This window comes from Pogoniulus pusillus, chromosome 31 (assembly GCF_015220805.1).
Source record: "Pogoniulus pusillus isolate bPogPus1 chromosome 31, bPogPus1.pri, whole genome shotgun sequence".
Classification (NCBI taxonomy): Eukaryota; Metazoa; Chordata; class Aves; order Piciformes; family Lybiidae; genus Pogoniulus; species Pogoniulus pusillus.
In genome coordinates this window covers 13,389,379-13,406,137 of record NC_087294.1, presented here as the reverse complement: position 1 = coordinate 13,406,137, position 16,759 = coordinate 13,389,379, and the positions used below count along the sequence as shown (strand labels likewise).

Here is a 16,759-nt window from a genome sequence, read left to right as displayed (position 1 = left end):
TCTGGTGGGGACATTCTGCTGCCAAGGGTCACACAAAGCAGCTTTGTGTGCCAATCTGGTGACTTCCAGTATCTGAAGGGGGCCTACAGGAAGCCTGGGGAGGGACTATTGACAAGGTCTTGTAATGACAGGATGAGGAGGAATGGGTTTGAACTGGCAGAGAGGAGATTTAAACTGGATGTTAGGAAGTTCTTTGCAGTGACAGTGGTGAGACACTGGCACAGGTTGCCCAGGGAGGTTGTGGCTGCTCCCTCCCTGGAATTGTTCAGGGCCAGGTTGGATGAGGCCTTGAGTGACTTGTTCTAGTAGAAGGTGTCTCTGCCTGTGGCAGGGGTTTGGAACTGCATGATCTGTGATGTCCCTTCCAACCTGAACCACTCTGTGACTGTGCTGGCACGCCCCAGGGCTGTGGCCGCCTGCTGCAGCCGGATGGGTGCTTTCATCACTTCTCTGCTGTAACTGTCACACCAGCTCTGCCCTGCTCCCAGCAGGAGCAGCTTGCCGGGGCCCATGAACAGGGAAAGCACTGGGTGTGTCTTGCAGGTGTCGGCGCACTCGGACCCCATCTCCCCAGCGGATCAGCAGACACTCCCTCGGCCCCAGCAGAACCTGCCTAAGCGCAGGAGTAAGCACCACTGCTCCTCTCCTCCCCCGCCCCACGAGGTCCGAGCCTACCAGCTCTACACTCTCTACCGAGGGAAGGATGGGAAGGTGATGCAGGTGAGTCCTCTGGAGGTGAGGCACAGTTAGCTAACGTTACCTGTGCTCCCAGGGCTGCGGATCTGTTTTCCTTGTCTGGGTTTCAGCAGCATTTTAGGCTGAGGTCTGGTGAGCAACAAGCTGGGTTTGTGTGCGCCAAGGAGGCAACCTTAAGCAGTTCCGGTGTACAGAGTGCTTCCTGTTTGGAGGTGAGGCATGGACAGTGATTGGGAGTGGCACTGGAAATCCTGTGACTTTCAGGAGGAAATGCAAAGAACATTTCCAAGGAAAAGAAAGAGAGCAGTGTGTGAGCACTGAGGCTGCTACCCAAGCCGAGAGCCTGGTTACGTTCCGGTCTGATTCTTTAGTGCAACTGTCTTTGGGGATTCTGGGGTTACTGGAGGCAGGAGCTGCCTCACAGAAACTGAGAGTAAACCTGGAGTTACCAGCTCATGTGCATTTCATAGAGCTGCAGAGTCACAGAATCATTTCGGTTGGAAAACAGCTTGGAGATCCTCAAATCCAACCTGGTGGGCAGCAAGTTCTGCATGGGACAGCAGTGTGCCCTTGTGGCCAAGAGAGCCAATGGCATCCTGGGGGGCATCAGGAAAAGTGTGGCCAGCAGGGCTAGGGAGGTTCTTCTCCCCCTCTACTCTGCCCTGCTGAGACCACACCTGGAACACTGTGTCCAGTTTCAGGCTCTCCAATTCAGGAGAGACAGGGACCTGCTGGAGAGAGTCCAGTGGAGCGCCACGAGGATGATTGGGGGACTTGAGCATCTCTTCCATGGAGAAAGACTGAGAGCCCTGGGGCTGTTTAGTCTGGAGAAGAGAAGGCTGAGAGGGCATCTGAGCAATGTCCATCAATACCTGAGCGGTGGGTGTCGAGATGAAGGTGCCAGGCTCTTTTTGGTGATGCCCAGTGATAGGACAAGGAACAACAGGAGGCTTCACCTCAACATGAGGAGACACTTTCTTGTGATGGAGCACTGGAACAGGCTACCCAGAGAGGTTGTGAAGTCTCCCATTTCCAGAGAGGAGACTTTCAAAGCCCACCTGGATGTGTTCCTGTGTGGCCAGTCCTAGGTAATCCTGCTTTCAGCAGTGGGGTTGGACTTTATGATCTCTGGAGTTCCCTTCCAACCCCTAAATCTCTGTGATCCTTTATTCCAGCAGGGCCTGGTGGTTTAGTCCTTTTTTCCATGCAGCTATTTACCATTCCATGTTTACAGAAAAGCAGATTACCCTGTGCAGGCTGCAAATGTCTGCAATTCCCTCCTGTACCTCAGGGAGTTCAACCCTTAGCCTCTCACATCCATCCACCAGTTCTGCTCAGTCCCTTGCTGGAGTTAAGAAATTCAGCAGGTTCTGAAGGTCACTCAGGCCACACTTCAAAGGTTCTACTGGCCATATTTTCCAACATCTTGCTGTGTGATGCTTGAGGAATTTCCAGACAGGGGCATTATGGGATTATCCTAAGAGCAGGCTTCAGGAAAGGATGGAGGACCTTTGATATGTTAAAAGCAGTATCTCCCTGCCCCTGGGATCAGGTGGTAGGAGGATGGGCCAGTAAGGATGACCTGGGGAACAGGAACAAAGGTGGAGGGAGCAGATAGGATTTGTTTACAAAGATGAGCTTAATAGAGCCAGATTCCCTTCCTGTATTCCCTGAAATGCATGGCAGTCCTCTCCCCTGCTTTTTTTGCTCAGCTCTCTGCTTTGATGCCTTCAGGCCCTGAATATCACACAGAATTTTAAAATCAGCTGTATTTCTGAGGCTCTCTAAAGTGCTCCACAAACTACCCACCCTCCCCAGCCTAAGGGACTAACCTCCAGTTTGTGGCACAGCACTGCAGGGCCAGAGGAGGGAGGGAGGCTCCTCAGCAGACCGATTCAGAGCGGCTGCTTTGGGCTCCAGAGCCAGTTTCTGCCTGTGGGCTGCAGAGGACAGATAATCCTCATTAGCTGCAGCTCCAAGCTTTTTTCTGACCACCTCCCCAAGAGATGTCCATGTGGTCAGTGCAGCTCCCCTTGCAAAGGAGCCTTGGGATGGTGTCACGGGAGTCAAAGGCAGGTGGCCTGTGCTGAATGCAGGGTGGAGGCAGATGTGAGGTCTGAGACCTTGCCACAAAAAAAACCTGAAAGAGCAAATTGTTGGCATTAGGTTAAAAAAACCAACAATTCCCACAAACCCACACATGCACAAGGTGTAGTGATTCTGTACGATTCAGAACTCCAGCACTGAGACACAGGGCACAGGCCTGTGATGTGGTACCCCTCACCCAGCACCATGGCACACGTGAGCTGAGCTCTTGGCTGCTCAGAAGTCAGCACTGCTGTCACTGTGTGTCCGTGGAATCAGATCAAGCAAGTCTTCAGCAGCAGGGCCAGCTGCTCTCTGGATACCCAGCCCCCTCAACTGGAAGATAGGGATGGGGTCCAGAAGGAAGCCCCCACAATCCAAGAGGAGATGGTTAGTGTCTTACTGCACCACTTAGACATACACAAGTCTGTGGGAATGGATGGCTTACACTCAGGATGTACTGAAGGAGCTGGCAGAAGTGCTCAGCAAACAACCTTACATCATTCTTTGCCAGTCTTGGCTACTCCAGTTGACTGGAGATGGGCAAATGTGATACCCAACAGGAGGATCTAGGGAATGACAGACCTGCCACTCTGACCATGGTGCATTCTTCACTGAAGGGGTTACTGAAAACTAGAATAGGCTCACCAGGAAGGTGGCTGAACTCCCATCCCGGCAGGTGTTTAAAACAGACACAGAAACCCCTATCCCTGGAGGTGTTTAAAACAGAGCTGTGGTGCTGAGGCACGTGGTTTAGCACCAGCCTGGGTGCAGTTAGAGAATGGTTGTGCTCGATGATCTGTAATCATCTTTTCCAACCAAAGGGAGTCCATAATTCTTTCCTAGTTAGTGCTTCTCCAACTATTAGCCTGTTTGCTGAGCTACTGGAAGATGTTGTCAGAAGGCTGAGGTACAGTACACGGTGTGGAAGAGCCCCAGACCAACCCAGGGAGGCTGTGATAATGTTCAGAGTGCCCCAGGAGGACACCGTGGCACAGCAAGTAAATGTTTGCTCCTTTCAGGCACCGATAAATGGATGTCGTTGTGAGCCCCTGATAAACAAACTGGAGAACCAGCTGGAGGCAACAGTGGAGGAGATAAAAGCTGAGTTTGGGACGGTACAAGATAAGATGAACGTTAAGCTGGGCCAGATGGAAAGCAAAACCCAACACCAAGTAAGAATCTGACCCGGAGGTGTGCTTGCCCACGTGACTGTGAGATGTGAAGCTTAATGACTATTTTCATTGTCGTGATTCATTTATTGCTTCTGGCCTTGTGACAACCAGCCTGAAATCTAATGCTCGAGGCTAGCCAACTGTGACATTCCACAGCCATCTAATGTTGCAAACCAGGGCCTGGAGAAAAACACACTTAATGTGTTAAGTGCCTTCCAGTGCTTCTTTAGACAATAAATCGGAATGCCTTGAGGCCCCAGGAGGGAAAGCCAGAAGGCAGAAAGCAGTCCCGCAGCTGCCCAGTTCGTAACTGTGGAAATCCCTCTTGCTGAATTGTTTGCACTGAGGTCCAAGATCCTCTGCAGTACTTTTTGGTTTGAATTGTTCATTGGCAATTTTGTGAGCAAACCTTTTTTACCTGTAGTCGAGAAGGTTGCTAGCAACGGAGACCGAAAGGCAGAGGGTACTTTGGCTTGCGTGGCTCACAGCTGGGGGCTTTGCTTGCTCCTTCACTTGGCTGTCTCGGCTGAGTGGTGTTTCTTTTCCACAGCTCCGCGTCTTAGACAAGCTGATGGCAGAGCGGCTGTCGGCAGAGCGAGCAGAGTGCCTGCAGCGCCTGCAGCAGCACGCCGAGCTGGAGAAGAGCCAGGGCGAGAAGCGGCAGGTAGGGCTTGGAGCAGCCGCTCTGTTAGCCCAGATGGATCAGCTCAAGAGTTTCATTCCAACAGGCAGGGAGAATACTGGAGACTGATCTCATCCGGTGAAATGGGCAAAACAGCTTCAAAGACCAAATGATTCCTACCCACCACCTTAATCTCTAACCCAGACTTACAAAGCTGTTGCATTGGGAACAGGGAATGCAAATTCCAGTCCCACTGTCATGGTTTGAAGTGTGTGGCCTGTAACAGAAGAGATTCTTTCTACCGTAGTGCTCCCCAAACATTCTTACTGCTAGACTTTCACCACTTGTGCTTTCAGCTTTTGCTGCCTTAAAGACAGGAATATAAGCAGGACATGGAGCTGATGGAGTGGGTCCAGAAGGAGGGCCACAAAAATGCTCAGTGGGTTGGAGCAGCTCTGCTACAAAGCCAGGCTGAGGGAGCTGGGGGTGTGCAGCCTGCAGAAGAGGAGGCTCTAGGGAGACCTAACAGCAGCCTGCCAATGCCTGAAGGGGGCTACCAGAAGGCTGCAGAGAGATTGCAAAGGCCTGCAGGGACAGGACGAGGGCAATGGCTTCAAACTAGAGCAGAGCAGATTGAGATTGGATGTTAGGAACAGGTTCTGCACCAGGAGGGTGGTGGAACACTGGAAGAGGTTGCCCAAGGAGGTGGTTGGGACCCATTGCTGGAGATACTCAACGTGAGGCTGGACAGGGCTGTGGGCAACCTGATCTAGTGGAAGATGTCCCTGGTGACTGCAGAGGCGGTTGGACTGGATGACCTTCAGAGGTCCTTTCCAACCCAGACCATTCTATGATTCTGATATCTGCAAATAATAATGAAGGCTAAGGTCTGTGTTACTCCTTTCACTTCTCCATTTGGTTGTGTGCCCTGGGAATCTCTTCCTTCACCTCTGTCTGACCTTTTTTTAATCCCATGTATTAAAAGGCTTCAGTTCTTCCCTCTGCCTTTAGCAGCAGTGCACCATCACCAAGCTGTGTATTACTCCTGGTAGGTTTCCATCATCCCAGGAATAACTGTTCCCATAGAGATCCAGCTCTTGCCTATCTAGCTTCTGCAGACTCACCTTTATAACATGCTAAGAAATCTGTGTTTCTCTACTCAGGCAGGTAAAAAAATGCAATCAATGTTCTCATTATTGGGATTCTAAGAATTCAGAGGTGCACTTTGTGCAGTAACATATCATGATATTTGATAAGGCTGTTTCAAATGGGTGTTAAAAGACTGGCAGCTGTGCTAAGCTCAGCAGACTGTAGTCTGACAGCCACAGAACACTTTTCTCTAAAGAAAAGTACTTGCAAAAGTAAGACAGCTTTGGTCTTTAGTTCATAGAATCATACAATCAGTTAGGGTTGGAAGGGACCACAAGGATCATCTAGATCCAACTTCCCTGTCATGGGCAGGGACACCTCACACTAGATCAGGCTGTCCAGAGCCTCATCCAGCCTGTCCTTAAACACCTTCAGGGATGAGGCTTCTACCACCCACCATCCTGGGCAACCCATTCCAAGGTCTCACCACCCTCATGGTGAAGAACTTCCTAACATCCAGTCTGAATCTACCCATTTCTAGCTTTGTACCATTCCCCCATGTCCTGTCACTACCTGACATCCTGAAAAGTCCCCCCCAGCTTTATTGTAGGCCCCCTTCAGATACTGAAATATCACAGTAAGAGAACATAAGTATTCTGTTGGTTTCCAAATCTATCTTGCTAAAATCATGATGTCATCTCAGGACAGTGAAAGAGCTACTTGTGTTCAAAATGGCTACTGGCAGAGCCTCTGCAGCTGACTTCTATTAAGCACCTTTGCAATTTGGAAACTGTCAGTGATACATCATTTAGTGCAGCACTCACCTTTATCACAGAATGAACAGGCACAGAGCTTGGGGATGGTATAAAAGCTGTGCCCCAGAAGTGTCTGCTTTGAATTTCACTCGTAGGAAATGGCAGCTTTGACCACATGGGATGTTCCCTGCACTTCCAAAGTGCCATTGGCTGTATGATTGACCAAGTCACCCCTGATCAGAGGAGTTCAGGGTTCTGTTTGAAGCAGCACATTCAAATCTGAGAGGGGGTAGCTTGGACTAAAGCTAATGCATAGTTTTTCAAGCTTTTCTGATTTGCAGTCCTTTAAATACTCCCATGGCAGCATGTACAGAGTCTATGCCTCCAGATACCCAGCTTGCTTCTCTCTGTCCCCACCACCTGTCCTCAGTGGCCCAGGAACCATAGGAGTTAAACACATAAGAGGGTCCTGTAATTTACAGTCTCTTTCTCCTAGATTTCCTTGGTTGATGAGCTGAAGACTTGGTGCATGCTGAAGATTCAGAATCTGGAGCTCAAGCTTTCTGGAGATTCCAGGTCATCAAGACCAAAATCAACACTGTCCACTTGTGAGTCTCTCACTGAGACCCTGGATACTGAGAACAACCCCCACAGTGCCAAGGACTGTAAAGCCAACCAGCCCAGGCTGCAGTCAGAGGGCTCCCACCAGCATTCCTACATCACACTTCCAAATAGCCTCTCAGAAGATGGGGGAAGAAGCAGAGTCCAGATGCCAGAGCAGAGCTTTGGGCAGCACTTTTGCACTCAGCAAGATGGTGCATCGGGTACAACCTCATCAGGTAACTTAGATGTCATTTTCAAAGGCAGCTAATTAACTGAGGAATACCACAGATACTAATTCTGGCTGAGTGTTCTCCCCCATCTGTATGGCTAATGTCTTGGGATTAGAAGAGACTTCAAGGCAGCCACTGGGAATAATTTAAGGTGTGTTTGGGTGGAGTTCCACTGACTCTCCCTGGTGCTTCCTTGTCACTGTCTTTCAGCAAAGTCCTTTGATGCTCAGAATAACTCTGCTGACATTTTTCCCTCTTTCCCAGCTGAAATTGCTCCCACCCTGTTGCCTGTCAGGGAGGTGTGCAGATTATCCAAAATCTACTGAAGGAAGTGTGTTTAGTGCTCTTCAGATGCAGGGGATCTATCATAGCAGGGTGCAAGAACATGAATTAGTTTCACTTGTTAATACTCAGACTGAGAATAAACCTCTCACTTTTCCCTCTTTCCTTGAAGCAGAGTCTGTTTAATTAATGCATCTGACAAGCTCTTTCAGGGATCAAAGCCACCCACAAGTAGGGTTCAAGCCACCTCTCTGTGCTTGGCTAGGGGAACTTCTGAGTTAAAAAAAGAGGCAGGCAGAATGGTCAGGTCTCCACATCCAGAGAAAGTGCTAGCAAAGCCAAGGGCTTCTGGACAATACCTTCTGTGTGCCCTCCAAAGCACTGTGCAGAGTGAACAGATGTGGGCATGGGTACCTTGTCAGACTAGAAAGGCTGAAGAGCACACAGGAGATCTTGTGGTAGTGAGTGTGAACTACACTACATTGAACAGTTCAGCAGCACTAAAGTGTTACCTCTGCAAAACTAACAGGGCTTCAGTGCTCACAGCAGTGGTCATAAATCCCAGGAGACTTTGGGAATCCAGCCTGGTGTTTGTTACGTGTCCTTCTGAGGAGGTCCCTTGGCTGCTGTCAGTCTGTAGTGCTGCAGCTGCACTGCAGTGCCTCCCTGCCTGTGCCAGCTTTTCTGTTTTCATGACTCTGTGTTGTATCTCCTGAGGGTGAAGATGTGATGAACCAGTAGAAGCCTCTGCCATGTACCTGCAACATGGTACACCAGATACCACCTTGTCCGCCTAACAGTGAGGCCCTCTGAATGCTCAGATAAATGCCCAGAGCTTTTCTCAATATATCTGTGTCTGTTTTATTCTGTAGGTACAGAGCAACAGTTAGCTGTCGGCAGAGCAGCCTCCTCCTCTGCCCCTGCTCAAGATGTCAGGCCAAAGGACAAAGCTGTTGGTGCCAGCACCTTCCACAGGTGCCAACAGGAGCTGTCCTCCTCTGAGCCTTTGGGCTCCAAATTAAGACATGTTAAGGTGCAAGCTGCTTTGCAGCCCTTGACTGAACCTGCAAAGGCTGAACCACAGAGCGGCTGCTTCATCAACAAAGGAACTCAGACAAAGAAGTCCAGCAAGAGTGGGCAGTCGAGGCACAAAGCTCTGCACCACGGTGGGGCACATCAGAGCCAGGAGCAGCAGCCCTCTGCCCTGCCTGCAGGTCAGCCCCCAGCCCCAGCCAGAGACACCTCCCAGGCCCTGGAGATAACGCAGTACTTCTTTGAGGCTGTCTCCACGCAGATGGAGAAGTGGTATGAACGGAAGATAGAGGAGGCTCGGTGCCAAGCCAACCAGAAAGCCCAGCAGGACAAAGCTGCACTCAAGGAGCATATCAAAAGCTTGGAAGAAGAGCTCAGCAAACTAAGGACTAAGGTGCAGAAGGAGAGCTAGCACCTGCCAAGCAGTAAAGACAAGCACCAGGACTCACTCTGGAACCTGCTGTCTGGGAAACTGAAATGGTGACACAGAGATGTATTTGCAGTGCCTGTTACATCCACACTGAACTCTGTTTCTGGAGTAGTAACAACTTTGGGAACTCCAGAACCGAGGAGAATTCATATGCAGACTGTCCTGAGGACAATGAGATGCTGCAGATTAGATCCTTCCCAGTGTCCATTCAATATTGCACTCTCAATTTCCAGGTGCTGCTCGAAACCAGACTGCATTAGAAACCAAACCTGCTTTCTGAAAAGGGAATTTCCACGTTTCCACACAGCTCCTGTGTGGCTGGAGCATGTCAGTGAGTGCTCCAGGCCAGCACATGGCCACACCAATACTGGAATAGATGCAGGGTGCTGGAGGGCTTTTGACAGAAATTCCTTAGTGATGAAGGGCTATCAACACTCTTAGCTACTCCCCACGGGCTCTTTCTGTTCAGTGCAGAGAAGCTACAGAACCAACTCAAACTACAGGCCCATGCTGGTGACAAGTTCAGGCTTCCAGCTGGGAGAGGTCAGGTTCCCATGGTGAGTCATCCCGTTAGGTACAGGGGCTTCAGTTGCCACTTTGCTTTTGTGTTGGTTTTACATGATTAAAACAAACACTAAATTTGGATTGTCTTGAGTTTTAATGGTGTCCTGGTTGCAAAGCTGCTTGTGGTGGGGCTGTACTCCAGTAATCTGACTGAGAAGGTTTTTCTTCAGGTTGTGGATGCCAAATATTTCACCATAACCATGTTCTACTTGTTAGAGACAAATGGAATATTATTTTCTTTTCCTCCAAGCAACAGATGAGTGAAGAATCTTGACAAAGCCCTTCCCCTATACAAGTGGGAGCTTGGTTCCCAGCACTCAAATGGTTCTTCTGCAGAGTCAGGATTTTCTCCCAGACACCTTGTCCAGACCAGTGTCTTTTGTTCCTCTGAAGGATTCCTCTCTTTTTTTTTCCTGTGTAATTAACTCTGCAAGAGAGGCCAGGTCTGGTGAGTCTGCACTTCTCAGGACTGGTTTCACCAACAGTCCCACAAAGGAAAATGATGTTGAGTTCTAGAGATTTATTTTGTTGTCATATTGCAGCTCACAATGACCAATTGTTGTCCAGGTTGAGGCAATGTAAATTGTTGCCTCTGCACCCCCTTGAAAGTTTCCTCCTTATGCCTCTGAGGAGGCTCCATCAGATTCTGCTAGAAAAATGTTTACTGAACTGATGATGATAGTAGAACTAACTGTTCAAAAAGAACTCAAACACAATGCAGTGCTCTTATGCCAAGGAGATTTTTTTCCTGTACTGAAGAGCCCTAAAATCAATACAAAAGACTTTTCCAGTATTGAAGGCACTGCTGACTAATTAAAGTTTTCATCTTCTTAGCAGATGTATAAAGCAAAGCAAATTGTATTATTATATATTTTTGAAGTCCCTATTAATGCACTGTCACGACCAGAAAAGTGTACCTGCAGCTATCCTAGTTTTATGGCTCTGCCTTCCATAGTCTAATCTAGACACTTTGGTATGTTTACAGGTTTGTTTCAGCTACTGTAGGAATGCAGAAGCATGCTACTCAAGTTTTGTATCATCTTGATAAAGTGAACGTTTTGCCAAGCAATTAAAGTTAAGTGTTGCTCAGAAGTCTGTGTTGTAATCCTTTCTAGACAAGAGAAATGGAGACCAGTGACAAGCGGTGGCCTTCAGGGCACCAGGGCTGCTGGACGTCCTTGTCAGAGAGATGGACAGTGGGACTGGAGGGCTGGAGCTCCTCTCCTCTGAGGACAGGCTGAGAGTTGGGGTTGTTCAGTTTGGAGAAGAGAAAGCTCCAAGGAGACCTTCTTGTGGCTTTCCAGTATCTGAAGTGGCCTACAAGAAAGCTGATGAGGGACTTTTGAGGGTGTCAAGTAAGGATAGGACTATGGGGAATAGATCCAAGCTAGAGTAGATTTAGAGTAGATGTTAGGAAGCCGTTCTTAACCATGAGGGTGGTAAGATGCTGGGACAGGTTGCCCAGGGAGGTGGCAGAAGCCTCATTCCTGGAAGGTCAGGCTGGATATGGCTCTGGGCAACCTGATCTAGTGTGAGGTGTCCCTGCCCATGGCAGGCCAGTTGAAACTAGATGATTCTTGGGGTCCCTTCCAACCCTGACCTGGAGCAAGCTTGCAGATGACATCAAGCTGTGCAGTCTGGTTAACATGCTGGAGGGAGGGGATCCATCCAGAGGGACTTGGACAGGCTGGAGAGGTGGGCCTGAGCCAACCTGATGAAGTTCAACAAGGTTAAGTGTAAGGTCCTACACCTGGGTTGGCACAATCCCAATGAGGAGTGGCTTGAGAGCAGCCTCAAGAAGGACTTGAGTGTGTCACCTGATGAAAATCTCAACATGAGTGGGCAACATGCACTTGCAGACCAGAAAGCCAACTGTGTCCTGGGCCATGTCAAAAGAAGTGGATGAGGGAGGTGGTTCTGCCCCTCCTGTCTGCTCTTGTGAGATCCCAGCTGTTCTGGTGTCCGAGCCTAAGCAGGACATTGAACTGCTGGAGTCCGTGCAGAGGAGGGCCATGAAGATGACCAGAGAGTTGGAGCACCTTTCCTGTGGGGATAGGCTGCAAGAGTTGAGGCTGTTCAGCCTGGAGACCTTCCAGTACTTAAAGGGGCCTTCAAGAAAGCTGTGAGGGGACTTTTTATAAGGGCTTGTCGTGATAGGACAAGAATGGCTTTAAGCTTGAGGAAGACAGCTTTAGACTGGATAGTAGAAGAAGTTCTTTAGTGAGGGTGCTGAGACACTGCAACAGGTTGCCCAGGGAGGTCATGGACGCCCCCTCCTTACAAGTGTTCAAGGCCAGGTTGAATGAGGCCTTCAGCAGCCTGGTCCAGTGGAAACTGTCTCTGCCCACAGCAGGGAGGATTTAGAACTAGGTGATCTTTAAGATCCCTTCCAACCTAAACCATTCAGGGAACCTATGAAAATGGACACAATTGCCTCACTTGACTCAGGGGAACAGAAAACAGGACTTCAGCTTCTAAGCTTTTTTATGTGTAGCTACGAAACATCAAAACTGGGTCTGGCTGCAGGGACGCGCTGCCTTTTGTCAGCTGACGCTTGCAGCCTCCAGACAGGCTGGCAGAGTTGGGATTGTTCAGCCTGCAAAAAAGAAGGGTCTGAGGAGACCTTAATGGCAGCCTTCTGGTATTTGAATTAGGCCTACAGGGCAGCTGGGCCACGATTTTTAACAGACAGGAGTAGTGGCTTCAAACTGGAGGAGGATTGATTTGGATGAGGAAGGAATTCAGGTGAGGGAAAAATTCTTCACACGAGGGTGGTGTGGCACTGGAACAGGTTGCCCAGAGACTTTGTGGAGGGTCATCAACACTAAAAGTTTCTAAAGCCAAGCTGGATGGAGCCTTGAGCAATCTGGTCTATTAGAAGGTGTCCTTGCCCCCATGGCAGGGGAGCTGAAACTTTATGGTCCTTTCAACTCAAACCATTTTGTGTGATTCTGTGATACTTGTAAATATTAACTTGAAGGTAGATCCTGTTAACCTGCCAATAATCATTCCTGGGCCTAAAATCTCTTGTTTTCATACACAAAGACCTCTCCTTCCAAGTTTTACTCAGCAGTAAACCTCTTTCTAAGTTTCACTCATCCATAACTGAAAATCAGTATCTATGCACAAAACATTTTCTTAATGTTTATCATGTTTATGTATTTTAGGTCTTTTTTAGGTCATAGAATGGCTTAGGTTGGAGGGGACCTTAGAGATTACCTACTCCCACATCCCCACCATGGGCACAGATGCCTCTCAGTTAGACTGAGCTGCTCTTATAATCCTGCATTATGCTATAATCCTGTATTTGCTAAAAGTCCTTGGCACAGTACAGAAAGAGCTACTACCACTATGAATGTTAGCACTTAGGAGCTGCCATAATAGAAGACAAAATAATGTGGCTTTTATTTATTTGCCATTTCCCTGTCACAGCTTGGCTGTTGTAATTGTTGCTGCTTTCTGCTTTTCCCATGGCATAAGCTATATCACACACTCAGTTCTTTAAAGCCCTTTGTCAGGGAGTGACTCCAACATGGGAGAATAACCAAACCAAGAAGTGAAAGGGGAAAGACCAAAACCCAAACAAAAACCCCCACTGTGGTTGATTCCACTGCCAAACATTACCAGGTTGTCAGCAAAGGCTGTTAAATGTAACCACGCTCTTGCTCCTTCACAGCAGAAAGTCCAGGTGGCCATGGAATCAAGATCAGGATTTTGCCAGCTTCAGTGTTCTCTGAAGTTCCTGGAGTTGCATGTTGCCTTGAGTAATCATCATCCTGATCGCATCCTGGAAAGCAAAAGGGAAGCTACTGAACAGCTGCATGCAGCACAGGTTGTACACAAGCACACAGATTTTAACACACTAAAAGCACACAATTCTCTTACCTCTTTGCTTATGTGCAATCATGCTACTGTCACTGACATGGTTAAAAAACAGGATAATGAATTAATTAATTTTATCCAGTTCCTTAATGATGTTCTGGGGGAGCTGGCCATAGCTTTGCTTTAAACTCGACCCCCTAATAATGTTTTCTTTATGCCTCTGTGTGTATTGTTTTGCAAGTAAGGAGTGACAACTGCACGTGAAGACAGGTGATGAACAGAGCAAATGCACAGAGGTGTTGGAGTGAGCCTAGAGGAGGCCACAAAGGCTGGAGTCCCTCTGCTCTGAGGACAAGCTGAGGGAGCTGGGCTTGTTCAGTCTTGAGAAGACCATGGAGGGGAACCTTACAGCTGCTTTCTAACACCTGAAGGGATCCTATGGGAAGGCTGGAGAGGGACTTTTCATAGAATCAACCAGGTTGGAAGACACCTCCAAGCTCACCCAGTCCAACCTAGCACCCAGCCCTGGCCAATCAACTAGACCATGGCACTAAGTGCCTCGTCCGCTCTTTTCTTGAACATCTCCACAGATGGCAACTCCACCACCTCCCTGGGCAGCCCATTCCAATGCCAATCACTCTCTCTGCCAACACCTTCCTCCTAACATCCAGCCTAGATCTCCCCTGGCATAACTTGAGACTGTGTCCCCTTGTTCTGTTGCTGCTTGCCTGGCAGAAGGGACTGACCTCCACTTGGCTACGGCCTCCCTTCAGGTAGTTGTAGACAGCAATGAGGTCACCCCTCAGCCTCATCTTCTCCAGGCTGCACACCCCCAGCTCCCTCAGCCTCTCCTCAGAGCTGTGTTCCAGGCCCCTCACCAGCTTTGTCGCCCTTCTCTGGACACCTTCCAGTATCAGAGTGTCTAGCGACCGTACAAGGGGAAATGGTTGGATGCTGTGGCAGAGTAGGGTTATACTGGATCTTAGGAAGAAGTTCTTCAGTACAAGGGTGGTAAGACTCTGCAATTAAGTTTACCAGGGAGGCTGTGGATGCCTTCCCTCTGGAGGTGTTCAAGACCAGGCTGGATGAGGCCTTGAGCAGATGAGTCTAGTTGAGAGGCATCCCTGACCATGGTGGGGAGGTTGGAGTAAATATCTCTAAGGTCTCTTCCAACCAGAGTAATTCTATGATTCTATATCTATGTGCTGTAATGACCTCTCTGCATAATTCAGCCACCAGTTCCTTAAGCAGTGACTAGAGAAAGAAACAAACTAGAATGCAAAGGGCAGGTGACACACATGCAATGTAAATGGTTCTGCCTTTCAGACATGCTTCATAGCCACTATCAGCCAGTTTGACTGTTTCCAGCTTCAATGTAACTGAATCTAAAGATGAAAAGAGAAGCTAGAAGGAAGCTGGACAGCTAAGGTTTATGTTAGTTATGGCATTCTTCCATGTATTTTTTCTGATTTATGGTTTGGGTAACCAAAATTTACTTTTTTAGCTTCTACATTCTCTGCAAATCAGAGAAACATTACAAGCACCAACAGTGAGAATAAGATTTAGAGGTGAATTGTTAAAACCAAGCTGACTGCAGCAGGGCTGGGCTGGATGACCTATGGAGGTCCCTTCCAGCCCAAACCATTCTATGATTCTACAACTGCTCCTTGGGAGAAAATAGTTATCGTGAGAGTTCTCACCAGGCTGGCAGTGGCACCCACAGAACGAACCCGAGTGACAGAGCACAGGGCAAGTGCTCGAAGCATTCCTGAGCCTCACCTCTTCTGTAGCATCCTTGTTTCTCTTGAACTCCTCCCTGGCCCAGTCCCTCAAATATTGGCGATCTGTTTCGGCAGGGACCTCTCGAAGAGCTCGCAGGATCTTCCTGTAGAGCTGAAGCACCTGCTGCCGCCTCAGGAACTGAGGAGAGAGGGCAGTCAAGGCGCCGTCCCAGGACACCGCTGCGGGGCTGTGTGCTCCGAGGGACACTTGAACAAACGCCAAGTCCCAGCACTGCCCCAGAGCCCAGTCCCAGACTCCTACATTTCCCACAACGGCACCCTGCAAGTGCGGGCCGCGTTACGGTGCCCGAGGCCTGGTACTCACGAACGGCAGCACGACCACGGCGAGCGCTACTGCACCTTCCCGATCCCCCCTGCCCGCAGGCCCGCCCGCCGCACGGCTCCGCCCGCCCGCTTCCCTGCCGCCATTCGGCACCGAGGCCGGCGGGGGCTGCGGAGGAGGCACGGCCGAGGCGGCGGCAGCCCGCGGGAGAGCGCAGCGCCACCGCCGCCCGCCCCTACCTGTTTCAGCGTGAGGGCTCCCGGCGGCAGCCGCCCGGCGGCCATGTCGCGCGGCTCCGCCCCTGCCGCCGCTGCCGCACAGGCTGCGCCACAGGCGCGCGCCGGCGGCGGCCACTTGCCGTGCCCGTGGCGGCGGCCGAGGCCTCCGTGCCGGCAGCCTGCGGTGGGCAGAGAACTCCCTCAGTGTGCTGGACACGCTCCTCCTGTGCACCCCAGCACCCCGCTTGCCTTCTTGGCCACAAGGGCACATCGCTGTCCCATGCGGAACTTGCTGTCCACCAGCACTCCCAGGCCCTTCCCCACGGAGCTGCTCTCCAGCAGATCCCCTCCCAGCCTCTACCACCCCGCAACTGTAAATCATCTCTTCCTAACAGCCAGTCTAAATGTGCCCTCCTCGAACCTCAATTAATTCTTTCTCATCCTATGTACTAGAGCTACAAGCTCTTGTGAAAAGTCCCTTCCTGGCTTTGTTGTACACAGAATGGCCAGGTGGCCAGCACCAGAACAAGAGGACACAGCCTCAGGCTGCACCAGGGGAAATTTAGGCTGGAGGTGAGGAGAAAGTTCTTCCCTGAGAGAGTCATTGGACACTGGAATGGGCTGCCCGGGGAGGTGGTGGAGTCGCCGTCCCTGGAGCTGTTCAAGGCAGGATTGGACCTGGCACTTGGTGCCATGGTCTGGCCTTGAGCTCTGTGGTAAAGGGTTGGACTTGATGATCTGTGAGGTCTCTTCCAACCCTGATGATACTGTGATACTGTGATAGAATTACCTGGGTTGGAAGAGACTCCCAAGGTCATGCAGTCCAACCCCGCTGCACTCAGCTGGGGCAGCCTCAGCTAGAGCAGGGCACGCAGAGCCCTCTCCAGCCTCACCCTGAGTAACTGCAGGGCTGGGGCCTCAACCACCTCTGCACAACCTGTGCAGTGCTCAGCCACCCTCCTTGTAAAGAACTTGTTCTAACATCCACGTCTGCATCTCTGAATCCTGCCACTGCTGCACCTCCAGTAAGGCTTTTCTAACGAGAAGCCAAAGAGAACAACTCCATCACCAAGGAAAAAAAAACACTTCCAG

General features: G+C 50.0%; 2 protein-coding genes across 6 annotated transcripts in view; one reads left to right on the top strand and one right to left on the bottom strand.

The window, feature by feature from the left end:
• ANKRD6 (ankyrin repeat domain 6) overlaps positions 1-10,655 on the top strand; it is a 96,950-nt gene extending 86,295 nt beyond the window's left edge. For all 5 annotated transcript variants that reach the window (XM_064169433.1, XM_064169432.1, XM_064169434.1 and 2 more), the window contains 5 exons: positions 544-720; positions 3,804-3,956; positions 4,507-4,620; positions 6,919-7,261; positions 8,410-10,655. In XM_064169433.1, the coding sequence (XP_064025503.1) occupies positions 544-720; positions 3,804-3,956; positions 4,507-4,620; positions 6,919-7,261; positions 8,410-8,981 (1,359 nt within the window). In that variant the 3' untranslated portion in view covers positions 8,982-10,655. The remainder of the gene's footprint in view (positions 1-543; positions 721-3,803; positions 3,957-4,506; positions 4,621-6,918; positions 7,262-8,409) is intronic.
• Positions 10,656-12,944: 2,289 nt separating this feature from the next.
• Positions 12,945-15,796, bottom strand: LYRM2 (LYR motif containing 2). Its single transcript, XM_064169436.1, has 3 exons — positions 15,689-15,796; positions 15,165-15,305; positions 12,945-13,350 (listed from the first exon to the last, which is right to left on the bottom strand). Exons 1-3 carry the CDS (start codon positions 15,731-15,733, stop codon positions 13,270-13,272), a joined length of 267 nt encoding a protein of 88 aa, XP_064025506.1. The 5' UTR covers positions 15,734-15,796; the 3' UTR covers positions 12,945-13,269.
• Between the last annotated feature and the right edge of the window lie 963 nt (positions 15,797-16,759).

Bases quoted from the DNA above. Each gene is read 5' to 3' on its own strand.
- LYRM2 (XM_064169436.1), bottom strand. From the start codon at position 15,733: ATGGCCGCCGGGCGGCTGCCGCCGGGAGCCCTCACGCTGAAACAG. The intron at 15,306-15,688 runs GTAGGGGCGGGC...CTCTCTCCTCAG, and splicing joins GAGCCCTCACGCTGAAACAG to TTCCTGAGGCGGCAGCAGGT. The intron at 13,351-15,164 runs GTGAGGCTCAGG...TTTGCTTTCCAG, and splicing joins ACAAGGATGCTACAGAAGAG to GATGCGATCAGGATGATGAT.